We start from the raw sequence: 26,742 nt of genomic DNA on the forward strand, positions 1-26,742 counted from the left end.
AACAAAAATATTTAATCCATTTTAGAAAAAGGCTGTAACAAAATGTGGGAAAAGTAAAAGGGTTTGAATACTTTCCGAATGCATTGTATACCCATCTGGGGACATTTGCTGAGCTAATGCTGTAGGCCTACTGGCCATAATAATAACAAGAAACAATAACAGAAGTCAAAATGCATTTTACTCCAGCTGCCAATGCATACTGCTGTAGACTAGGCCTACGTTTTTCGTGTCATATCACTACTTCTATTTGATTCAAACACACAAATCCAATTGTGGTAATATTAATTTAATTGAAAATATGTTCCCCTTTTTCCCAGATTCACCAAATATCGCTGAAAGACTAACTACGGACAAAATTGAATTCGGCACAATGGACTGCACTGCGTTTGGCGGTCATGAAAGTTGGCTGCGATTTCAGCACCTAGCCAGTGGACAGCGCCGCGGTACGGCCAGCTATAAATGAGCTAAGATTGAAGCACCAGAGGTTGATGTGGCTTTCCCATTATTTTAGGGAGGATTTAAAGAAATTGGGTGGTTACGTTTTTTGTACACAATTGTATGTTCTTCCTAACATACACACACACAATGTAACAGGACTGTTATCTAGAAAATATTTTATTATCATCATTTTGGTTGTTAAATACCCAATGGCATAGTCAAGATATGGAAGAGACTTAATCAAAGTAGAATAAAGGAAGTTTATGATATGGCTCATATATCCCAAACTGTATTAGTATATCTCCTCAATATCATGCATTGACTGTTCAAAATTGCATCAGTTCAAAAGAAACTCTTCCATTGGTAGAAATTCCAAAAGATGTCCTTTATGGCTCACTCTCCAGTCTCAATGGCCATGTCCTCCATCACTGTGGACTGTATGAGCTGTCTCTATGAGATAAGTCTTTGTAGTGTGTAAACATATAGGCACTTTCTGTATGACTGGCCATTTAGCCTGTGCCCAGTGGGGCAAACTGTAGCATAGGGCCTTGGTGGGCAGTAACAGTGGCTCCACTTTTCTTGCCCTCCTTTCCTTATCTCCTTCCTCCCTTTCCCTAGGAAGGACTATTTATTGCACATAACCTCAAATAAAAACATCAATTACAAAACCAAGACAACTGGCTAAAAACAGACTAAAAGGTGTTAAAAAAAGGATCACCATGTTAGATAATGTCTTGCAGTCCAGTCCCTCTGCTTTGCATTGGTCTGAGTGTCTATGTCAGTGCAGTCACCCCTTGGCCTCCTATTCCTCTTCCAGATCTAGACCTCAATGGTCTTGAAGTAGATGCGGGAGTACATGGTGTCTAGATGGCTGTGCAGGGCATGGAAGGAGGGCCGCTTGGAGGCCTCTGGGTTCCAGCAATCCACCATAACGCGATAGATGTTGGGGGGACACCTACTTGGACAGGACAACCTGTAGCCTGTCGACAGGAGCTCCAGCACCTCCTTATTGCTCTTTCCTGTGTATGTGTTTGTGTGAGATCGAGAGCAAAAGAGAGAGAGATTGAGAGAGAGAAAGAGGGAGAAGAATAAATATTATTCAGAGGGATAAATATTATCAGTCAGAGGGAAATATTCAAAAGCATTTTTACAGATAGAGTTAATAGATTAACTGTAATGAGGGTTGACTTTTTCTCAAGATACGTGTTGTATAATGGTAAAAATAAGAATATTGTCTTGAAAACTTTTGACACACACACCATCGTATGGCATCTTTCCTCGTGACATCATCTCATAGAGCAGCACACCGAAGGACCAGACGTCAGACTTGACAGAGAAACGCTGGTAGAGAGCAGCCTCAGGGGCAGTCCATCTCACTGGGATCTTAGTGCTTCTGCTGGCTGTGTACACACTGTCCTACACACACACACACACAGAGCGAGAGAGGGGACATATCCAACCATTTGTGTTTACTAAGAATATTTTCTTATTCCTATGGAAATGTCCCAATTATTTTTTTGCTTTTTAAGCAAGAATCCTTGCTTTATCTGAGAGTGAACAATTTCGCCTTGACCAGGATAAGTAAGCCCAACATACAGCATATTTTTCTAAAGCTTTAGTTAACCTATAGGTTCTCCCTCTTAATTTCTCCATACATTTCACATTCATGTCACATCCATTCTATCCTTACCTTAATGATCCGTGCCAGTCCAAAGTCAGCCACCTTACAGACCAGGTCATCTCCCACCAGGATGTTCCTGGCCGCCAGGTCCCTATGCACAATGTGTCGGTCCTCTAGGTAGGCCATGCCCTCACCCACCTGGCTGCCCATGTAGATGAGGTGGGCAGAGGACAGCACATGACCCTCCGTCGCTGAGAACAGCATAGTGAGCGCACAGGTTAGGATCTGTCAAGCATGATAAGGTCTGCATAGTTACTCAATTGCTTTAACATATATGTTTATTAGTTAAAAACATTTAAATCTCAAACAGATCTTTGTCAGGTGAACTGAGTTGGAGTTATTTAATATGCAAGCCATATATGATTCCTGCTATTACATAATTTTTCAGGCAAGCACCCAATGACCACTTGAGGTTTTTGAATACTTATGTTATTGGTGAAGCATAATCATCTATGAACACACACACTGAATGCAATGTAAAGACTGGGGAACAGAGGGGAGGGTGTGACTGACTCACTGCCCAGGTAGGACTTGAGATTGCCCTTGGTCATGAGCTCAGTGACGATGTACACGGGCTCTCCCCTGGAACACAGGGCCAGCAGCTGGATCAGCTTGGGGTGGTGGAGGTTCTTAAGTGCCTGCACCTCCTTCACAAACTCATCCTGCTTAGTGTCCTCTGCAGGGGGGGGGGGGGGGGGGGGGGGAGAGAGAGAGAGAGGCTGAGGTCAGTGCTGTCCAGGTGATAAGGAGCTTAGGACTGACCCTATGTAGTATTATAATCTCTTTATGAACAATATGAGAGCCCTGACCCAGATGGACCGACTCAAAGTTAGAGAGTATGTAATTGTGTGTTTTGTGCATGCATGTGTTCCTGCTTTTTATAACGTTTTGCCATTGCTGTACTTGCCCATCTGCATTATGTCTTTGAAAATAATTCCCTAATCAATAGTCACTCATCAAATATTTGCCAAAATTCTGCTTGTCGTGTGCTGAATCATGTATTAATATGATAGCAGCGAGAGCTAGCATGCTTACCTTGTTTGAGCATCTTGATGGCCACCTTTTTTTTCTGGTTGATCCACAGGGCCTCCCACACTTCTCCAAAGTGGCCCTCCCCCAGCTTCCTTTGCAGTTTAAATTCCTCCCGAGGATGCTCCCAGGGCTCCATGTCAATCAGCTCCCTCTGGGGACACCACAACAACATTGTTACAAGCAGCCTCACACAACTGGACACCACAACACTGTTACAGCAGCACAGAACACAGCTACCGGGTATGGCGAATACCTTCAAATACTTGAGCTGTGCTTCATTTTGTTTTCCCAGTACAATGGAACCAATGAAATAGTCCCAAAAGTGCAAACTACAAGCAAAATTATTACGCATTTGTGTGTCAAATAAAATCAAATAGTATTTGTCACATGCAGCGAATACAACAGGTGCAGACTTTCCCGTGAAATGCTTACTTACAAGCCCTTAACCAACAATGAGTTAAAAAGTAAGAACATTAGCAAATAAAAATAGTAACACAATAGATTACAATAATGAGGCTTTATAGAAGGACTACCTGTGTGGAGTCAATGTGCAGGGGTACGAGGTAGTTGAGGTAATAGGTAAATGTAGGTAGAGGTAAAAGTGGCTAGGTAATCAGGATAGATAATAAACAGAGTAGCATCAGTGTATGTGGAGAGTGCATAAGTGTGTGTATGTGGCGTCAATATTGTGACGACCCTCCCACTCTGTCTGCCGAATTCTTTTTCTTTGCTCTTGTTTTCCTTAATATGATGTCGGTGGGCGGAGCCGGGAGGGTCGTCAGCGAAATGGGACACCTGGGCTCGGGTGTGTCCCAGGATAAATGCACCTCTTCCCCATTCATTGGGAAGACACTCTCCATGCAGACACTGATAGATTTTGTTTGTTTGCGTTGGCACCTTTCAACACCCCTCATTATCGCATTTATCCACGCAACCACTCACTTACACTACTGATTACACACACCATTGCTAATTGTATTTAGTTTACTTTGGTTAATAAATATATTGTGTTAATCCTTATCTCCACGTCGTTTCCTTTTTGTTACGGGCTTCGAGCCGGTTCGTGACAAGTGGAGGCTCATCTGGGAACATAAGGTTGCTTCCTAAACATTGTGGTGTATAGCACTTTGTTGCATTATGAAGGACTAATACTAGTGTAATTTGGCTTACTAGCATGTGTGTTATGTTTGGGAGGACGTGGAGTTAATTTTAAACTCTGTAGGTGCTTTGTTTGCAACTTTTGTTACAGCTTGTTTGAGTTGTAATGTTTGGTGCCCAGTACTGGTTGCCTTTGTTTGTTTGGTAAACTTGCCACTGCGGTGGATAGTTGGCTGTGTGCTGCATTGGAGAGAGTACATTGGTTAGTTTCTAGGCCCCTGCCCAGGCTGGAGACTCTTGCTCTACTCGCTGTTGGGACATGGGTCCGAGGAGATGAGTACAATCGGTTGTGTACCTTAGTGGGAGATTTGGGTAGGGTAGTGACACTAGCTACGCGGAGCTATAGCCTTTTTCCCTCTGTTACATGCTGACCAGACCGGACACGTCTCGTGCGTTGCAAAATACATTTAGAAATCTGTTATTCAATTATTTGCGCGCCAACGAGCGTTTGCGTTGCCAAGGGCTAAAATAGAATTCTTTCTATTTCTGACGCAGATCGCGCTTCAAGTCCTGCCTCTCCCATCTGCCTCTCCCATCTCTTCATTGGTTATACCCACGTGGGTGATAGGAAGACAAACTGTTTTGCCGGTCGTCATGGTAATACTATGAAAGTTTAGATGCCAATCACCATATAAATTCAAAGATGAAAAAGCCTGGAAGGAGGAGAGATGACTAGAAACCACCCGGTTGGCCGTTTTGTGTGGATTAATTTTCGGAGTAGAAGACCTTGTGCATTTCAGGTAAAATAACAACTCAATGTTTATATTCCAGGACAAATTAGCTAGCAACAGCAAGCTAGCTAAATAGGACAAATTAGTTAGCAAGCTAACTAGCCATACATGTTTAATGCTTTTCGACCTGTCCCCAAATTAATGTCATTGGTTCAGAGTTTGTTTTGATATTTTAACCTGTGTCGTGATCGTGTTTGGTGTAGGGGGACAAAATACATTTATGCACGATAGCGTACGCGCGTGTGGTGTCTGTGGACTGAGCAGTTGTCTCGGGGGCACATCGGTGGCTTGGGGGAATGTGCCAGCGTGCTGGAGGTTTATTTCCTTGCCAGCGGGCTACAGTGAGTAATTATCCACACAAAGACTAGGGTTGAGTTACTGTAGGTTTTGGGGAAGCTCCATATATATCTAATCTCTCTTCTGTGGTGCCCAGTGTGATTGTCATTTCTCTGGTTGTGGTCTGGTGTGCTCAGCAGAGGGGAAGAGATTATATATTGTTTTCTTGTGACTATGGCATCTTACCTAGATGAGTTCGTTCGCTTTCCATCAGATGAACTGTTAGAATTATGTACTAAAGAACAGCTGTTGAAGGTTGCTGAACACTACAAGGTTGAAATTAGTGATAAATGTCTAAAATTCTATTAGGTTGATATTGAAGGCCAATCTGATGGAGAGGTATTCTTGAAGTTACCACTGGGGCAGCCTCTGCTGAGGACTCTCTGTCTCCCTGTAACGTTACAATGGTCGCTCCATCGGTTAGTCCTAGTAGTCTTTTTGAACAGCAGAAAGAACTGCTTATGTTATAGCTAGAGCATGATCGGCTATAAAAAGGAATTGGAATTTAAACAGGATTTGGAGCATGTTAAAATCGAGCTGCAACAAGAGCGGCTAGAGCTAGTTAGGGAAGGAAAGCTCTCAGGGGAGAGTTTGCTCTGGGAAGGTGACCCAGATGTACCTAGGGGTCGTGCCCCGGACACATTTGATATTGTTGGGAACTTACAGTTGTTGCCTAAATTCAATGAAAAGGACCCTGAGACATTATTTTTGTTATTTGAACGTGTTGCTGACGCTAGGACTTGGCCTGATTCTGAACACACTTTAATGTTGCAGTGTGTGTTGACTGGTAAAGCGCAGGAAGCATATTCAGCTCTTAGTGTAGCCGACAGTGTCAGGTATGATAAGGTTAAAACGGCTGTGTTCCAGATTTACGAATTTGTTCCTGAGGCTTACCGCCAACGATTTAGAACTGGTTCCTGAGGCTTACCGCCAACGATTTAGAACTGGTTCCTGAGGCTTACCGCCAACGATTTAGAACTGGTTCCTGAGGCTTACCGCCAACGATTTAGAACTGGTTCCTGAGGCTTACCGCCAACGATTTAGAACTGGTTCCTGAGGCTTACCGCCAACGATTTAGAACTGGTTCCTGAGGCTTACCGCCAACGATTTAGAACTGGTTCCTGAGGCTTACCGCCAACGATTTAGAACTGGTTCCTGAGGCTTACCGCCAACGATTTAGAACTGGTTCCTGAGGCTTACCGGCAACGATTTAGAACTGGTTCCTGAGGCTTACCGCCAACGATTTAGAACTGGTTCCTGAGGCTGGGATGGGATGATAAACACATGTTGAGTTTGCCAGATAATTATCTTCAGTTTAATCGCTGGTGTTCCGCCTCTGCAGTTATGACTTTCCAAGGGCTGTGTGATCTGATTAGAGCAATTTAAGGACACAATCCCTGATCGTATAGCCACGTACATTAACGAACGAAAAGTAAAGACTGTCACTGAAGCTGCGGTTTTGGCGGATGAGTATATTTTGACTCACAAAAGTGTCTTTGAAGAGCCCCGTATTCGGAGTGAGTGGGGCGTTCGGAGAGATTTGGGGCTCACTCACCGAGATACTTTGGTTCATGGGCAGAGTTTCATTCAACTAGGGTTGAGCCTGACTCCCGTGGTAAGGCTGACTTTGGTCAAGAGTGTCACTACTGTAAAGGTTCAGGTCATTGGAAAAATGAATGTAAGTAAGGACCTAGTGCCAGTGAAGATCCTTAGCGACACAGGTACCTCTGAATCGTTTGTGTTGGAGTCTGTTACCCTTCTCTGCTGAGAATGATTTGGGGAATAGTGTTCTAATTAGGGGAATAGGTTTGAACACACTGTCAGTTCTGAGCCGTGGCGACCTGGTCACTGCACCGGTTAAAGAGAATACCACAAAGAAGTCTGTCACTGCTTTCCCTGTTATCCCGTTATCTGTATCCCGCTCAGATCTAATCAATGCGCAATGGGCTGACCCCACATTAGAAGAGTTGCATGACCAAATTGTGCCTGTGGAACAGTTGGGAGATGTCGCCCATGGCTATTTCCTCCAAGAGGATGTCCTGATAAGAATGTGGGTGTCTCATGGTAGTTGTTTTTTGGTCAGGTTGTACCAGTTAAGCTTCGTGAGTTGGTGTTGCCAACTTCCCACAACGATGTTGCTGGACACATGGGTGTGAGGAAAACCTACAACCGCATAATAAGACATTTATTTTGGCCTAGGTTAGAGGGATGTTTCTGAGTTCATCAACTTGTCACACCTGTCAATTAACTGGTAAACCTAATCAAGCTATTAAGCCGGTACCACTGTTTCCTATTCCTGTACTCAGCCAACCTTTTGAGTATCTGATTGACTGTTGGTCCTCTGCCTCGTTCTAAAAAGGGTAGTAGTTACCTGTTCACTGTGATGTGTCAGACCACTAGGTTTCCTGCTGTCTATCCTCTCATGTCTATCACGACTAAGTCTGTGCTAAACGCTTTGACTCAGTTTCTCACTGTTTGGAATCCCTAAGGTCATTCAGAGTGATCAGGGATATAATTTCACAAATCTGTTTGGTCAGGTTCTCCAACAGCTCCATATTAAACACAATTTGTCTAGCGCCTATCACGCGCAAAGTCAAGGAGCACGGGAACGTTTCCATCAAACACTTAAGACTTTGAGAGATTATTGTAATGAGATGGATTGGGAGGAGGTGTTGCCTTGGTTACTGTTTGCCGCTAGGGAGGTTTCACAGGAGAGTACGGGTTTCAGTCCAAATGACCTTGTTTGGACATGGGGTGTGTGGACTTCTATCTGCTCTCCAGGATGACTGGAAGTCTTCCGAGCCCCCTGAGTCCCAGTTATCTTATGTTGCCTGTACTCCGCTGGTGAAATGGCTAAAGAGAAGTTATCATCTTCACAGGAGAGAATGAAGGGCATATTTGATTGGCGAACTGAGCCTCATCACTTTAGTCCAGGTAACCAGGTTCTTGCTCTGCTGCCAACTGTTGGTTCTCATTTTCAAGCCAAGTTTCATGGTCCATATGCCGTTGTGAGCCAGTGCACAGAGCAAAATTATCTAGTTGCCACTCCAGAACAAAGAAAAGCGCACCTACTGTGCCATGTAAATTTGTTAACCCTATTATGCACGTTCCTCTGAGACTGAACAGTGGGAGTCTACAGAGGACGGTCAAACCTGTTCTTTTGGCCGATACCATTAATTCGCTGGGTTCTTGTCATGCTAGATCTGTGCATGAGGAGGATGTTCCTGGTCCTGACGATTGCATACTGCAGGGTAGATTGTAAAATTCAGAGACACTGGATATTTTAGACAGCCTTCTCGCTCATCTACTTGTTGATGGGCGGACAGAGATGTTTGGTCTGATTCAGAGATTTCCAGGTTTGTTTTCTGATACACCTACATGTACAAACTTAATGGAACATGATATTGACATTGGAGATGCTGACCCCATTCGTCAGCGGTTCTATAGAGTTTCTTCAGAGAAACTGCGTTGTCTGGATGCTGAGGTCCGGTGCATGCTGGAGAATAAGATGGCAGAGCCTTCTTTCTCCAGTTGGGCTTCTCCCTGTATCTTGGTCAGTAAACCGGATGGGACAAACAGATTTTGTACGGACTACCATAAGGTAAAGTGTCACTAAGCCAGATTCATTGTCTCAGATGGAGGACTGCGTTCAAGTCGGCGCAGCAAAGTTTGAGCAAATTTGACCTGTTAAAGGGCTATTGGCAGGTGCCACTGACGCGTAGGGTGAAATATCTGCCTTTTACACCCTCTGGTCTGTACTCTTATTCGGTTATACATTTCGCCCTGCGTAATGCACCTGACACTTTTCATCATATTACCACTTTTCAGCGACTTATGAACAGGATTGTCTCCGGTCTGGCTGGGTGTGCTGTTTATCTGGACGATGTAGTTATAGATATATATATATATATCTATATCTGCAGATACTTGGGAGGAACATCTGTCCCGTATTCAAGCCTTGTTCGACCGCCTAGCTGCGGGTTGCCTCACGATAAATCTGGCTAAATGTGAGTTTGCTCAGGTGACCATTACATACAGTGCCTTGCGAAAGTATTCGGCCCCCTTGAACTTTGCGACCTTTTGCCACATTTCAGGCTTCAAACATAAAGATATATTGTATTTTTTTGTGAAGAATCAACAACAAGTGGGACACAATCATGAAGTGGAACGACATTTATTGGATATTTCAAACTTTTTTAACAAATCAAAAACTGAAAAATTGGGCGTGCAAAATTATTCAGCCCCCTTAAGTTAATACTTTGTAGCGCCACCTTTTGCTGCGATTACAGCTGTAAGTCGCTTGAGGTATGTCTCTATCAGTTTTGCACATCGAGAGACTGACATTTTTTCCCATTCCTCCTTGCAAAACAGCTCGAGCTCAGTGAGGTTGGATGGAGAGCATTTGTGAACAGCAGTTTTCAGTTCTTTCCACAGATTCTCGATTGGATTCAGGTCTGGACTTTGACTTGACTTTTTTGAACCATTCCATTGTAGATTTTGCTTTATGTTTTGGATCATTGTCTTGTTGGAAGACAAATCTCCGTCCCAGTCTCAGGTCTTTTGCAGACTCCATCAGGTTTTCTTCCAGAATGGTCCTGTATTTGGCTCCATCCATCTTCCCATCAATTTTAACCATCTTCCCTGTCCCTGCTGAAGAAAAGCAGGCCCAAACCATGATGCTGCCACCACCATGTTTGACAGTGGGGATGGTGTGTTCAGCTGTGTTGCTTTTACGCCAAACATAACGTTTTGCATTGTTGCCAAAAAGTTCAATTTTGGTTTCATCTGACCAGAGCACCTTTTTCCACATGTTTAGTGTGTCTCCCAGGTGGCTTGTGGCAAACTTTAAACAACACTTTTTATGGATATCTTTAAGAAATGGCTTTCTTCTTGCCACTCTTGCATAAAGGCCAGATTTGTGCAATATACGACTGATTGTTGTCCTATGGACAGAGTCTCCCACCTCAGCTGTAGATCTCTGCAGTTCATCCAGAGTGATCATGGGCCTCTTGGCTGCATCTCTGATCAGTCTTCTCCTTGTATGAGCTGAAAGTTTAGAGGGACGGCCAGGTCTTGGTAGATTTGCAGTGGTCTGATACTCCTTCCATTTCAATATTATCACTTGCACAGTGCTCCTTGGGATGTTTAAAGCTTGGGAAATCTTTTTGTATCCAAATCCGGCTTTAAACTTCTTCACAACAGTATCTCGGACCTGCCTGGTGTGTTCCTTGTTCTTCATGATGCTCTCTGCGCTTTTAACGGACCTCTGAGACTATCACAGTGCAGGTGCATTTATACGGAGACTTGATTACACACAGGTGGATTGTATTTATCATCATTAGTCATTTAGGTCAACATTGGATCATTCAGAGATCCTCACTGAACTTCTGGAGAGAGTTTGCTGCACTGAAAGTAAAGGGGCTGAATAATTTTGCACGCCCAATTTTTCAGTTTTTGATTTGTTAAAAAAGTTTGAAATATCCAATAAATGTCGTTCCACTTCATGATTGTGTCCCACTTGTTGTTGATTCTTCACAAAAAAAATACAGTTGTATATCTTTATGTTTGAAGCCTGAAATGTGGCAAAAGGTCGCAAAGTTCAAGGGGGCCGAATACTTTCGCAAGGCACTGTACCTTGGAAAGGTGGTTGGGCAGGGTGAAGTGCATCCTGTTTGGGCTAAGGTGGTAGCTATTGATGCTTTTCCACCACAAACTACTAAAAAGGAACTGATGTGTTTCTTGGGAATGATTAGTTATTATCGTCGTTTTTGTAGGAACTTCTCTACTGTGGTTGCTCCCATGACAGATTTGCTGAAAGTTAAGGCAGTTTACGTATGGTCTTCTCGTTGTCAACAGGCTTTTGAAGATGCAAGAGGTTGCTTACCTCAACTCCGTTGTTGGCTGCTCCTCGCGTGGATTTGTCATTTACCTTGCAGGTGGATGCTTGTCATGTGGGGGCAGGTGCAGTTTTGCTGCAAGCAGATGTCTGTTTCGTTTCCAAAAAGTTGAACCATTATCAGTTGAACTACTCGGTTATTGAAAAAAGCACTAGCACTCATATGGGCGCTACAACACTTCGAAGTGTATGTCAGGAGTAGTACCTATTGTACTCGTGCTCCCAGTTCCTGAATGTCCACGTGACTGACCACTGTTATTTTGTGTCTGGTATTGTCCTGTTCTGTCGCTCCTGTCTGTTCCCTTCTGGTCTCGTTTTCTTTCCTCTTAAAGGTTGCTTCCTGTCCGCAAAGGTTGCTGAGGTCTGGGGAGGACGAGGTTGGCGGGGGCAAGTGGACGCAAAGGCTGGATCAATCTGTTGTATAACTGGTATAGTGTTCCGGGGTCTTTGTTGGTCCCCGGTTTTATGGGGGCGGGGGGGGGGGTGTGTGTGTGTGACGACCCTCCCACTCTGTGTGCCAAATTATTTTTCATTGCTCTTGTTTTCCTTAATAGGATTTCGGTGGGCGGAGCCGGAAGAGTCGTCAGCGAAATGGGACACCTGGGCTCGGGTGTGTCCCAGGATAAATGCACCTCTTCCCCAGACATTGATAGATTTTGGTTGTGGCATTTTTTTGTCTGTTTTTGTTTGTTTGCGTTGGTACCTTTCAACACCCCTCATTATCACATTTATCCACGCAACCACTCACTTACACTACTGATTACACACACCATTGCTAATTGTATTTAGTTTACTTTAGTTAATAAATATTTTGTAATTCCTTATCTCCACGTCGTCTCGCTTTTTGTTACGGGCTTCGAGACGGTTTGTGACAATATGCATGAGTGTGTGCAAAAAAGTGTTGTCACATACACAAAGTCAAAATTGGCCATAATCGTAATTTTATATTTTTATATTTGGTCTTACTTCAAGGTTAGGGTTAGGCATAAGATTAGCATTGTGGTTAGATTCAATCAGATTTTAAATAGACAAATTGTAGCAATAGGTGGGGGGTTTATGACTTTGTGGCTGTGGTAACTAGTGTCGACTGCAAAAAAGGGTCACGCAAATAGTCCCAGGTAGCCATTTGATTAGCTGTTCAGCATTCTTATGGCTTGGAGGTAGATGCTGTTCGGGAGCCTTTGTCCCAGACTTGGCGTTCTGGTACTGCTTGCTGTGCGGTAGCAGAGAGAACAGTCTATGGCTTGGGTGGCCGGGGTCTTCGACAATTTTCCAGGCCTTCCTCTGACAGTGATCTACTAGGCGGTCTGCATCACCCTCTGTAGATCCTTGTGGTCGGATGCCAAGCGTTAATGCAGCCAGTCAAGAGGCTCTCAGTACTGCAGCTGTAGAACGTTTTGAAAATCTGAGGGCCCTTGCCAAATCTTTTCAGCCTCCTGAGGGGCAAGAGTTGTTGTCATGCCTTCATGACTGTATTGGTGTGTGTGTGGACCATGTTAATTTCTTAGTGATGTGGACATAGGAACTTCAATCTCTCGACCCACTCCACTACAGCCCCGTTGTGTGTGTGTGGTGATCAGGTGGCTTTAGTACATTGAAAGATAAGGGAAGTTTCTTTAAAAACACAGGCTGTATTATTTCATACTTAGACTCATAGATAGTCAAGTGCTACAAAATAAGTGTCAATGTATCAATAATCTACAAAGGATGATTTATACTTAAATGATTACCAAGTTTACATTGTGCTGGTCGTGGCAAATCAAACTACACATGGTTAAATGAAATGTAACATCTGCTCCTTTCAATCTCATGAAGAGAATTTGAAATCATCTTGGCTTTCCTTTCAAGAGGCTCAGTCTAAATGTTTGTTTCATGCAACAAAACGAGGAAGCTACAGAAGTGTCAACTGCATTAAAGACATGCTAGTCTTGGTATGAGCTTCTCATTTACTTTTTTTGTTTGTTGTCAAATTGAACATGGAGGACAAATGATTTTGGCACAAATAACTACACCTACAATCAAATGGTGTATAAAATGGCAACATCAGTCTAACTGCTAAGAAATATAAATGCAAATATTAAAGAAATACCCAAATTGAAAAGCATAAAATGAAATAAAAAGGGCCTGAAGTGAGGGGGGAGTGCGTGTGTGTCTGCGGGGCTTTCCACAGCCTCTGATTCAGTCACATCTCTGCTGGGAAGGAAGAGAGAAGAGATCTGATCACGGAGAGGTCGCCAGGAAAAACAGCCTGATCACTGCTACTACACTACTGCTTCTTGATTCTGTAATGATGTCACAGTAAACACATCATTCTAACAAATATGATTGGATTTTGGGGAATTTGTCTGCCAAAAACTTGTGTGTGAGATCCGGGTGGTACACACACCTGCTGTGCACATGGCTCATCCAGAGGCACTCCTAGACTCCTGGAGTTGTTCTGGTAGTATTGGATCAGCTCCCCCAGAGTGGCAAAGGAAATCTTGTCTGACACAAAGTACGCCCCGATCAATGAACGCTGGATTCGGAAATGGAACACTTTCCCATCGTTTCTGGCTGTGGAGGAGAGGGCAAACATGATTTGACTGTTTTATATTTGACACATTTCAAAAGTAAGGTGGTTTACACACAGTTTTCCTTTTTAAATGTCTTATGTCACACCCACACTTGGCCAAAGTAATATTAGCAACAGGACATATGAGCACTGACTTGGACATTGCTGACAGTACAGTGGGTAATCAGAGGATGGTGGTTCTCAACTACGGAAGTACTTTATTGCCACCCATTGGTGAATGAATGACTGCACTTCTTTTTCCACTGGTATTTGTTTGCATAGTATTTAATAGTGATGTTGTGTGGTAACAACATAATTAAATATTAGAACTCTAATGTAATAATGTAATTTAGTAGGATCTCTGTGGGTAACAATGGGTCCTTTCTGGTATTTACTTAAATTAATTCAGAGCTACCCAGTAGGCTACCAAATGGTGAATATGCTGCTTGTGTTAATGAATTAGCAAGTAATTAACATGTGACCATGCAATATGGGCTTACCTGAGATAGTGTATTCATCACTGTGGCTCTCGCTGATGCGCACCAGGAACGAGCCATCCTTATTCTGAGAGGCTAGGAGCAGTTTCTCCGCCTTCAGCCGGTTGATGTTCCCATAATACCACCTCAACAGACAGACAGATGGATAGATGAACAGGCAGACAGGGAACGAGGAAGACAGACAGACAAAAAGAGACACATGCACAATTGCACACAGGAGCAGGCAAGCGCAGACAAGAGCACACACACTGACACAGACACACACAAATTTCCCCTAAAAAACAACAGTGGTGAACCCCCCAAATATCAATGTAATCTAATAATTGATCTATTTCTCAAACTCAAGCTGCTTTGAGTGGAAGAGTAGGTGTGGTTCATAGGCTAGACTCCATTCAGAGAGTAAGTAAGGAAGGCTATTTACAGTAATTAACAAGAATGGGTGTGGCTGTGCTGCAAACACTAGGTACCTTTCCATGACACTTAGGTTTCACCTGAAACTCTGTCAGGTGTGGGTGTGAGCTGAGTCAAAAGTTGTGTATCCACTGCTGTACTTCGCATACAGTAGTTGCTAAAGCTACAACTTGACTGCAGTTGCACCAATCTGACCACAAAGACAGGAACTTTATTTGTAAACGGTAACCACATACAGAAATGTTATATACTACAATGCTGTCAACTGTGCAGTAGTAAACATGAAGGGAGGGAGGGGTGCTGTGTCACTTCTCAGTCAACAACAATTGACATGATTTCATCTGAATTAGTTCTATTTGAAATAATGACTATGCCAAATCTCTTTTTTGGAGCCTCAAATAAAACATCATGTTAAATATAGCCTACCCAGTAGGCAAAAAGACGTTGAAAAAACCCATATAAAAGACGGATCTTATGGACGTAAAATATATGCATTTTCCGGTTGTTGAAAATACGTATTTTCCGTACATTGAAATCCGGTTTAAAATTATAGTAGAAAATATGTATTTTCCAGAAGTTGAAAACAGGTTATCTTTGTTTCTGAATAAACATTGGAAATACATAATTTACAGACTCTGAAAATACATATTTTTTAGGTCATTGATTCTATGGCCAAATTTCAGAGTATTCAGACCCCTTGACTTCCCATATTTTGTTAAGTTACAGCCTTATTCTAAAATGTATAAACTTTTTATTTTTGCACATTTATTAAAAATTTAAAACGTAAATATAACATTTACATTTCAGATCCTTTACTCAGTACTTTTTTGAAGCACCTCTAGCAGCGATTACAGCCAGGAGTCTCCTTAGGTATGATGCCACTGTACAAGCTTGGCACACCTGTATTTGGGGAGTTTATCCCATTCTTCTCTGCAGATCCTCTCAAGTGCTGTCAGGTTGGAGGGGAGCGTCGCTGCACAGCTATTTTCAGGTCTCTCCAGAGATGTTCAATTGTCTTTAAGTACGGGCTCTGGCTGGGCCAATCAAGGACATTCAGAGACTTGCCACTCCTGCGTTGTCTTGCCTGTGTGCTTAGGGTCGTTGTCCGGTTGGAAGGTGAACCTTCGCCCCAATCTGAGGTCCTGAGCGCTCTGGAGCAGGTTTTCATCAAGGATCTCTCTGCACTTTACTCCGTTTATCTTCCCATTGATCCTGACTAGTCTCCCTGTCCCTACAGCTAAAAAACATCTGCTTGATGCTGAAACCAATATGCTTCACCGCAGGGATGGTGCCAGGTTTCCTCTAGACGTGACACTTGGCATTCAGGCCAAAGAGTTCAATCTTGGTTTCATCACACCAGAGAACCTTGTTTCTCATGGGCGGAGAGTCTTTAGGTGCCTTTTGGCAAACTTAAAGTGGGCCGTCATTTGCCTTTTACTGAGGAGTGGTTTCGGTCTGGTCACTCTACCATAAAGGCCTGATTGGTGGAGTGCTGCAGAGATGGTTGTCCTTCTGGAAGGTTCTCCCATCTCCACAGGGGAACCCTTCCCCCCCGATTGCTCAGTTTGGCCGGGCGGCCAGCTCTAGGAAGAGTATTGGTGGCTCCAAACTTCTTCCATTTAAAAATGATGAAGGCTACTGTGTTCTTTGGGACCTTCAATGCTGCAGACATTTTTTGGTACACTTCCCCAGATCTGTGCTTCGACACAATCCTGTCTCGGAGCTCTACGGCCAATTCCTTCGAACTCATGGCTTGGTTTTTGCTCTGACATGCACAGTAAACTGTGAGACCTTATATAGATAGGTGTGTGCCTTTCCAAATCATGTCCAATCAATTGGATTTACCACAGGTGGACTCCAATCAAGTTGTAGAAATATCTCAAGGATGATCAATGGAAACAATATTCACCTGAGCTCAATTTTGAGTCTCATAGCAAAGGGTTTGAATACTTATGTAAATTAGGTATTTCTGTTTTTATTTTTTATAAATTTGTCTGTCGGATTGCCAGATGGTGAAGTGTAATTCATCACTCCAGAGAACGTGTTTCCACTGCACCAGAGTTCAATGGTGGTGAGCTTTACACCACTCCAGCCAAAGCTTGGCATTGTGCATAGGGATCTTAGGCTTGTGTGTGGCTGCTCGTGCATGGAAACCCATTGTAATGAAGCTCCCGATGAACAGTTTTTGTGCCAACTTTGCTTCCAGAGGCAGTTTGGGACTCGGTAGTGAGTTCCAAACTGCCTCTGGAAGCAACCGAGGACGATTTTTACACGCTGCGCGCTTCAGCACCCCTTGTGTGTCCTACCACTTCATGGCTGAGCAATTGTTGATCCTAGAAGTTTCCACTTCACAATAACAGCACTTACAGTTAACCAGGACAGTTCTAGCAGGGCAGGCATTTGACAGGTGGCATCCTATGACAGTGACATATTAAAAGTCACTGAGCTCTTCAGTAAGGCCATTCTACTGCCAATGTTTGTCTATGGAGATTGCATGGCTGTGTACTCAATTATATACACCTGTCAGCAACGTGTGGCTGAAATAGTCGAATCCACTCATTTGAAGGGGTGTCCATATATTTTGTAAATATAGTGTCATGTTTTAGCCAAATCAAGGCCGGTCCAGATGGAAGATGTTGCAGGGTGGGGGTGCTGTGATTTTTTTTGCCCGAGCTACGCTAGAAAAGGCTATATTGGTCCGTTAATACAGGACTAGTAAAGGCCCAGCGTGCTACTTGGTGAAGAAAAAAAGTATAATTATACATTTTCAGCAGTACCCCCTACTTCCCGCGGCTATGGGTCCAGAAATCAATTAAGGCCGGTCCAGATCAGACCCCAAAAATATAATAATAAATACGTCCAAAAAGATGTCGCTGTAGGTTGGTATTGGTAAACCTGGTAGGTTAAACATGATACAATATGGTGGACAAAAGCCAATCAAACCCGAAACGAGTGAAAGAAACATGGTGAAATCGTAACTGCATATTATGAATGAAACAATATTGAGGTTGACCGCGCGCATAGACGCGCCACTCACTTGTGATTAGCGAACTCGTCCTGTAGAATGGCCACATATGTAGCCGGGACCAGTCCGGACTCCATCGAACCGGTAAGTTTTTTGGCAAGCACATAATCCCCCCTCTTTTCTATTACTGACAGCTTGTCACCTTCCTTGATAGTCAGCTCCTCCTCGCTCCTGGCTTCGAAATCGAAAAGAGCCGCATAGAGCTGAGTCGGTTTCTTCTTGGGGGACGGGGCACGGATATCACCTGAAATAGTGGGGATTTCGGCTGGTCGGGTCATATTTGGGTAATGGAATTCGGGCCATATCCAGTTCCATAGTCGACTACAGCATGGCATGCAACCACGACAACAAACCTCCATCCCAAGCCAGTCGCAACGCCGAGGTATCCAGGTTTTTTTAGGGAACCGCGACAATACGACGCGAAAATAGATGTGTTAATAGGAAAGCCAGAGGAATGAATATACAGTTTCGAGACGTCTTCGAGCTGCCCTTTCTCTCCTTCACAGCAAACATTGTGCGGCATCAGCAATAATTAGGTTGATAATCAGGAGAAACCGGTTTTGTGTTGAGATGGATCAGGGACACAGTACTGTTGGCCGTGGGAATGCGGAAACGAGATATCCATGTCCAATTGTGCCCACATTGATCCTCAGTCATTTGCCAAGTGCGCCTAAAAAAGAGGAAATAGCCTACCTATACTTGTCCTCCAATGAATGATAAGCAAATACCGCATCTCTCTGGAATACGGTCAAAATCTCTGCACTGCAAGTGGCATTTGCTGAGCCAGGTCCAGGAAATGCGTATAGTCAGGGTTTTTGTTTGGAACACTAGACATTTCCCGCTATCCCCGCGTCTGTGAACCTGTCCGCCTGCTGCTTGTGCTTGGCGGTTAAATCAACAACACCCCAGAGTATATCTGTCCATCTACAACTACACCATTGACTCTGGTGCAAGTGATAATTCCCTATCTATTATACGTAATTCTCCTTATCAATATACTAATAAATGTTTTTTAAAATATTAGTTTTACTGTTAAAAAAGAAAGATGCTGGTAACACAATTATAACCCATTGGCTATCACAGTGTATAATGTGGAAGTAGACTATGGTAATGATGTACACCTCAATTCCTCATTGGTTTGGAAATATATTGTATTGTACAATGAACACAATATGAATGTAAACGTATAGCCCACAATAAAGCATTCAGCTGTCAGTAGAGTACATCATGTTGTGCAATTTAGTGTATACAACAAAAAATAAACAAATATCCACTCAAGGTAATACCTATACATATATTTTGTAAAAACAACCGTTCCCTTATTACATCCCCGGCAAAAGACAAAAAGACATTGGTTTCTGTTTAATAGATAGCACACTGTTTTATTAGTATATTTAGCTTTGTGATGTACATCTTGGGAGAAAAAAAAGTCACATTTAAGTTTGGAAACATTTGACCTTAGCAGTGACATCACACTTAAGAAAGCTTAATTTCAAATCATTGGTTTTTCATTAATCAAAGTGATATGTTAGGGAAAATAACCACCCATGCTGTTTTGCATTAAACAAACAGAAATATTTTTTTTCTCATTTTTTCAATCTTTAAGTTGCTTCACACACATAATATATATATATATATATATATATATATATATATATATATATATATATATATATATAATAATACAATTTTTTTAGCCACATGTACTGGAAAAAAGGTATCCACTGTTATATATATATATATATATATATAACACAATAAATATAAAAAATTATAATTATTTTGATATAATTTATATGGTATCAATGAGGGAAATGGGCCTTCAGTAAGATGTGTTAAAAAAGTGATGTCCTTTTCCTGAGGTTTTTGTCTGCAGTTGAGTTTTTCCTCACTAAATATACTAATAGTCTAGAAAACCCTTCAAGGGCATGTCAATGGCTTATAATTCACTAAGGAACAAATTCTCCTATATTGGTAAAGTGGTCAAACCAGAGCTTCAGTTCACTGTGACTCACTGGTTTGTGTGTATCAGGTAAGCTAAGGAGAGGGCATTCCATAAGCCAAGCACACATCTCTCCCAACACCCAGTTTCTAAATATGTGTCCATGTGACATTAACCTAATTTAGACATGGTCCCATTTCCCATCAACATACAAGGTATCAGACTAACTTAAAACAGGGTGGAGAGAAATGACCAAACAAAACAAAAAAGAATAGCAAAAATCTGTACATGTAAACATCACACTTCCACTGAGTCCAAAATCAGGAGGAAAATACAGTTTCACATTGGTATTAGGTACAAACCGAAACTGAGAAAGACAATCAGCTTCTGGTACAGTAGGTAAAGTGGAAAACCTAAAACAGAACAGAGGAATCCAAAGCACCACCAAATGATAAAATAAAACACACTATGGTTGGAAAAACTATTTTAATTTGACTGTAGCTGTACACTGCCCTGATAGAAAAATAAAACGTTCAGCCATCTTTTTCTCCTTTCTTGTTTTTATGTCGAGCTATACATCTGACCAAAGCAGATATTTGTTTTAAAATGTGTGTCCATTTGCGGTACCCTGACCAGCACCACACATATTTTTGCTCCTGTCTGAGTGGAACCATCTCTGTTGGGGGGGGTGACATTTGTAAAGTCATTGAGGTCCAATGTCAGTTTGCGCTTAAAACAGTATGATCAGGGTTAAGGGAATCACACCTTTCTCACACTCAAAACACTGCCCCTTCACTGAAGTGCTGACACTGCTGCATAGCATTCCCAGGGGGAGAGATACATGCAGTAGTCTGAGAGGGGGAGTTTCATGAAGGTCATGGCTAAGGTTGCAAACTTGGTCTGTGCTCGGTTGGCACGTTCTCTGGCATGTCAAGTCTTTTTGGCCCTAAGCAGGAGAATAATCATGGCTCCAATCAACAACATGTTTGAAGCTAATCACAAGGCCAACCGTGTTAATCTTAACAGAGAGCACTCCCTCAAGCGTTTGTTAGGGTGTGGGTTTTGTGTTGGGCACAGAGGTCAGATCACTAAACGTGAAGCTGGTCAGGTCGGTTGTTAAACGTGTTGACATCCTTGTTTGGAATGTACAGTATAGGCATACAGAGTAACTTCACTTGAGATGTTGGTATTGTACAAAATATTATTTGATAATACCACTGACTTGCACTACAAAATATGTATAAAATAATAATAAAAATAGAAAATGTGTATCGACAGTGGGCCAATATGAGCGCTCCACCGCCGTTAAGGAGCCAGAAGTTTGAGTAAGAATGCTGTGATTATGGCTAAAATACTCCAAGACGCACTGTATACAATAGCTGCACACAGAAAGGAATGGAAATTAAACAGTGAGCAAGTTACATATTTCCAAGATTGTCTTTTGCCTATTTTTACAGTATGTTTTCATAACGTGTGTAGCCGGCTGTGAGAAACTAGAGCAAAACCCCAGAGGTTCAAACGGAGGAGGAGGGAGGAGTATTGAGCGAGAGCTTTACTATATAATCTCTTACCACCTTCTTAGAGATACATTTAATTGTCCCTCGTCTATATTACAAATGCATAACTTTCACAATCTTCTTCTTCTTTTTTTCCCCCCACTTAACTATATAGCAGACGTTCGTGGCATGTGACATTACAAAATTCAGCAGCGCTCAACTGGTCATTTCTAAAGAGGTAGGATCCATCCATCGCTCTGTGTTGACCTGGGGTAGTAGGGAAATACAGAGGACAGCAGAACTGTCTCTAGCAACTGCTCTGTAACATCATCAATTACAGCACTATGTACAGTTTGGCCACAGCACTGTGTGTACTACTTGTATGGCAATCCTTTGAAACCTCAAACCTGCAGTGGCAAAAAAGGCAGTTTTAAGACTGAAGTGAATAAGAATGAAGAGAATCCCCTTCTAAGTTAATTCTAGCCCCCCCCCGTCATATTCATCTACTGTACTGAGAGAATTGTAGCTTATGACCCCAGGGCGTGAGCAGAGTGAAGGGTGGATCCGCAGAAATGAGGGCGATACTAATAAGGAAACACATTTTGAAGCCATCAAAGCCACATTGAGAGAGAACACAGTGAGGGGGTTTCCTCTTGACTGGTCATTTTGCATATTTCTCTTGTGTTTGTCATTTTTTTACCCACTAAGCAGATTCAATCAAAAGCTTGCTCTGAGATAAAGAGGACTTATTGGACTTAATTTTCTACTTTCTATCTAGGCATACTATTTTCATAACATAAAAATAAAAATAAATAAAAAAATGTCTTAATCATTTTGTACTCATTAAGGAGATCAGATTTGACATTGCACATGTATGCTAGGAGGATAGATCAAGGTGTTGTTCTGTGGTTCAGAGTGTTGCCAGTGAGCCCAGTGCTCCATTCAATCTCTCACAGGGGTCTTGACTAGATGGGATGCCGCTAATGTCATTTGTGACTTTTCATAGCAGGCTAGGAGAACTTATGCAGCAGGTTAAGGTTAGGAAAATAGTTAGGGTTAGCTAAAATGCAAAAATTCTCCCTGATGTGACTCGAATATCTATGTTTTGACATCACTTTGACATTAGGGGAATCCCTTCTAGACATGACCTCTCACAGGCCACGGAGCTAGTGCATCTAAATCAATGGCTTTCATTTACACAATAGAGGTGGTCATATGTGATGCGTTGTACAACTCGCACTTTGGGCTCAGCCTCTTTTCATTAACACTATGCAGTCAAGGCCCAGGAATGTGATGATTATCAACTGCATTGCGACACTCTTCCTCTTTCCTTTAGTAGGACACACCTCGCCAGTGCAAGATGGATACCTGAACAAGCAGGGCCTTCGTCACAGATTTATGTTGCTTCAGTGTGCAAAAGGGAGCCTTCAGGCTTGCCTCTTGAAGAAACATTGAGCATTTTTTTCTCTCATTCTAAAAGGGTACAAACCTCACAGACTTTGGCCACACATTGTAGAGTAAGATAGATAGGCCCAGATCACCCTTGTGAGTGGCTGCAAGAGAAGCACATTGATCCTTTTATGCCTCCAGAGGTTCAAACTCATGAAGAAAACTACAAAGGAAAAAAGTGAATGTAGAAACAACACAGCCTTATGAAAGAACAAAAAGATCAACCAGAGTGCCTAGTAGCAGAGAGAATCAACTGACTGGGATGGCATGTCCTTTTCAAAAATGACATTTTTGTCTCTTATCCGTCTCGAGTAGTTTTTGCTTCTTTTTGAATGTGTTGTTGTCTTGAGGTGCTCTGGTTGTGCAGGAGGCTGGCGTCCTGACTTGAGGTTATAGGTCTGTGGCAAAAGTCCGGTCCATATAGTAGCAGCAGCGTGGATTAATGGCCATCTCAAAGAGTCAATAGACAAAGAAATACAGAATTCCTCCCAGAACCAAGGTCCAGAACTAAGCTGGACGGAGCTCAGGTAAGGTCAGGGGGGAGAAGGGGGTGGGGGGTATAGGTCCGGAGGAGGGGGGTAGGTTAGAGAGAGGAACGCAGAACCAGACCCAGAAGAGATGGTATCATCGAGTGATGAGTGTTGACAACCAGATCGGGACAAACCAAAACCTGGAATTGATGAGGGAGCAACGAGCCACCAGGGGGGTGGGAAACATGGAGGCCTCTGGGAAAACATCTCCAGCTACCTTCGGAGAGGTTCAGTCTCCCACAGAACATACTTCCTTGCCCCCAGTCCTTCACTTTACTGATGCTTCTAGAATCAAATATGGACTGAATATATACATTACACAAATAACGGGACAAACAATACTTTGTTTGGGATAGAATTTGAACTATAGTTACAATATTTATTCTCCTTGAAATGGTTAAGACGTTGCTTCCTGCAGGTCTTTGAAAACACTGAACACATCAGGTAGCAACTGGTGAGCGTGGTATGATAACGGCACCCAGTATGAATGAAGTACTAAAACGGTTGGTAGATCTGAGGTATTTCCATGTGGAAAAGATGGCGTCTCCATAATGCATAAGTTAAAGTGTTGCTCCCGGGACATCGCGGTCTTTATTCCTCAACGGGTAGGTGAGGTCTGAATCAGGTCTTTATTCCTCAACGGGTAGGTGAGGTCTGAATCAGGTCTTTATTCCTCAACGGGTAGGTGAGGTCTGAATCAGGGGAAAGTGCTTTAGGACACAGAGAGCTTATTTACAGCGAGCGCGTCTCTCTTTTGACATTTTTTCCCCCAGTCTTCTTCCTTAGCCTCTGTTCATTAACAAAGTGGTTCAGTGTCTTATAGTTAGTGCTCTCTTTCAGATCAGTCATCACCCCTTTTCAGTAGCTCGGGAACGGTGCCAAACAAACGTAAATATTCTACAGGCTTCGAAAAAACCTGTAGAATATTTTTTGTACTAATTTTCTTTGTACTATTTAGGGAGTCTCGCTTTCATTGTTATTGGGGAGGGCGAGGTTGTTTAGGGGATCTGTGTACTGCAGCACATAGAGCTTCCTGGCACACAAAAAGGATCCACTTATTTTATTCTTACACAAGGGGGCGCTCTTCTCTCCTTACTGCACAACCCTTCAGTGTTCTCCAGTGCACCAGCCCACCACTCTCTCCCCCACACTAGGTAGACTCATTTCCGACTCCCTGTGTCATCCCTCTTCTTTCCACAGAGCTGTGGGAGTGAGGGAGAGCTGTTATGATTGGGAGGGAGCGCAATCCTTTACAGGTGGTTGAAGAGAGGGAGAAACGCTGTTCCAAAGTGGTCACAGACAGTGCTCTTTCTCTCCACGCACTAATGCTAAAACAATCAAGGGGGTTTGGATTATTAGACTAGAGGAAGGTAGCGCTGTTTGCATGCCTTCTTTTCCTGGCGATGAGGAGAATGTAAAGGTTGGTGGAGGAGGACGAATCACGGACGGATGGATCTGCTGAGTGCGAGAGTGGTTGGTCGGTTAGTTAGGGTTCGTGTGGGAGAGTTGGAGTGAGAGAGGGAGGAGGGAGTCGGGGAGAGATGGAGTTTTCATCTCAGTTCTGCTGCAGGATCAGGGTCTCCAGCTCGTCGGCCGAGCGGAGCAGGAAGGCGGCTGATTCGCGGTAGCCGGCGATGAGCTGACGCACGGCTGTGATCTCCGTGGGGCTGAGCTGTGCCGAGGCCCCGCTCCCTCCGCCGCCACCGCTCCGCCCGTGGCTGTTGGAGCTGGCCGATGACGAGTTGGACACCAGGGACTTCATGCTGAGGTCAGTAGGGCCTGGGAAAAAACACACTTAAATGATGACACCTATTGGGGGCATTTTACTACAAATGTACCTCTTAGAAATTGTAAATATGCATTCTTATCCACAGTAGGAAATATATTTTAGATGAGTTCCACCTGTATGTTTGTAAATGTTTGCTACGTCCAAATATGGGCATGATTTAAATATGGAATTGATTTCTCATTCTCGATATGTTTCAATCCATCTCAGTCCATTCTTAACTAGGCCAGTGCTGCTGCTGCAGTACAAGCAGCATGCTTCAGGTAAGCTAAGGTATGCTGCTACAGTACAAGCAGCATGCTTCAGGTAAGCTAAGGTATGCTGCTACAGTACAAGCAGCATGCTTCAGGTAAGCTAAGGTATGCTGCTACAGTACAAGCAGAATGCTTCAGGTAAGCTAAGGTATGCTGCTACAGTACAAGCAGAATGCTTCAGGTAAGCTAAGGTATGCTGCTACAGTACAAGCAGCATGCTTCAGGTAAGCTAAGGTATGCTGCTACAGTACAAGCAGCATGCTTCAGGTAAGCTAAGGTATGCTGCTACAGTACAAGCAGCATGCTTCAGGTAAGCTAAGGTATGCTGCTACAGTACAAGCAGCATGCTTCAGGTAAGCTAAGGTATGCTGCTACAGTACAAGCAGCATGCTTCAGGTAAGCTAAGGTATGCTGCTACAGTACAAGCAGCATGCTTCAGGTAAGCTAAGGTATGCTGCTACAGTACAAGCAGCATGCTTCAGGTAAGCTAAGGTATGCTGCTACTCTAAGATGCCATTCGCTGGTCAATCAAAGACGTGAAGCATCCTCTCTCTCACCGTTGCTCTGAGCAGTGGCGGTTGTCAAGGAGACAGGGTGTTGCATGCTTGCTCCCAGGCCCCCGTAACCACGGTAACTGTAGTTGAGCCCACCGTTGATGTAGAGCTGGTCCTGGGAGTAGGCTGAGGCGGCCAGGGAGTAGGCAGAGTGGGCCAGGGAGGCTGGCTCGCGAGAACTGGGCTTGTCAAGTGCTATCTGCTCCTCCTGGGGGGAGACGAGACGAGAGAGTTCAGTCCCACTTCCAAGTATATAATATACTCAAGGTTAAGAAGAACAGACTTCGCCAGTGGCTATTGGAAAAAAAACAGTACATCCACCCACCTGAGAAAACACACACACACACACACACACACACACACACACACACACACACACACACACACACACACACACACAGAGAGAGAGAGCACTCACATGTGCCTGGTAGACATCCAGCCGCATCCTCTTGGCAGCCTTGCGTGTCTCGCTCTCGCAGGCGGCTGCCAGGATGTTCTCAGCCATGGCTGAGGTGAGGTGAGGTGGGGTGGGTCGTGTCTGGCAGGGGAGAAACAATCAGCACAAATTCATTCCCACGTCAGAGCAAAGTACCCTTTTTAAGGTTGAATAATGCTTGTTATAGCCATTATTGTGTGCAGTTTGCTTAAGAATAGACAGTTATGCGTTGCTTGAATTCTTGCCAGAATAATCAACACTGCATACAGTAGTGTGTACACAGTAGGCACCATACTGTGAATATCCCAACATTGTGTGAAAAGAACCCTTTGACCACAGGAGGGCAATAAAGAACCCATTGACCACAGGAGGGCAATAAAGAACCCATTGACCACAGGAGGGCAATAAAGAACCCATTGACCACAGTGGGGCAATAAAGAACCCATTGACCACAGGAGGGCAATAAAGAACCCATTGACCACAGGAGGGCAATAAAGAACCCACTGACCACAGGAGGGCAATAAAGAACCCATTGACCA

General features: G+C 43.4%; 2 protein-coding genes across 3 annotated transcripts in view; both read right to left on the minus strand.

The window, feature by feature from the left end:
* Nucleotides 1–597: 597 nt before the first annotated feature.
* On the minus strand, nt 598–18,439 carry LOC110492300 (tyrosine-protein kinase SRK3). The gene is made up of 8 exons (XM_021566505.2): nt 17,769–18,439; nt 14,324–14,445; nt 13,659–13,825; nt 3,155–3,302; nt 2,637–2,795; nt 2,129–2,310; nt 1,698–1,854; nt 598–1,457 (listed from the first exon to the last, which is right to left on the minus strand). Exons 1-8 carry the CDS (start codon nt 18,113–18,115, stop codon nt 1,258–1,260), a joined length of 1,482 nt encoding a protein of 493 aa, XP_021422180.1. The 5' UTR covers nt 18,116–18,439; the 3' UTR covers nt 598–1,257.
* A 676-nt stretch (nt 18,440–19,115) lies between these two features.
* Nucleotides 19,116–26,742, minus strand: part of LOC110491103 (nucleolar protein 4-like) — a 142,470-nt gene continuing 134,843 nt past the window's right edge. The window contains exons 9-11 of one of the 2 annotated variants that reach the window (XM_036947269.1): nt 26,186–26,305; nt 25,864–25,975; nt 19,116–24,952 (exon numbers count right to left, since the gene is read on the minus strand). In XM_036947269.1, the coding sequence (XP_036803164.1) occupies nt 24,729–24,952; nt 25,864–25,975; nt 26,186–26,305 (456 nt within the window). In that variant the 3' untranslated portion in view covers nt 19,116–24,728. Of the gene's footprint in view, nt 24,953–25,770; nt 25,976–26,185; nt 26,306–26,742 lie in introns of both variants that reach the window. The other variant, XM_036947268.1, reaches the window with a different exon arrangement.

This window comes from Oncorhynchus mykiss, chromosome 16 (assembly GCF_013265735.2).
Source record: "Oncorhynchus mykiss isolate Arlee chromosome 16, USDA_OmykA_1.1, whole genome shotgun sequence".
Classification (NCBI taxonomy): domain Eukaryota; kingdom Metazoa; phylum Chordata; class Actinopteri; order Salmoniformes; family Salmonidae; genus Oncorhynchus; species Oncorhynchus mykiss.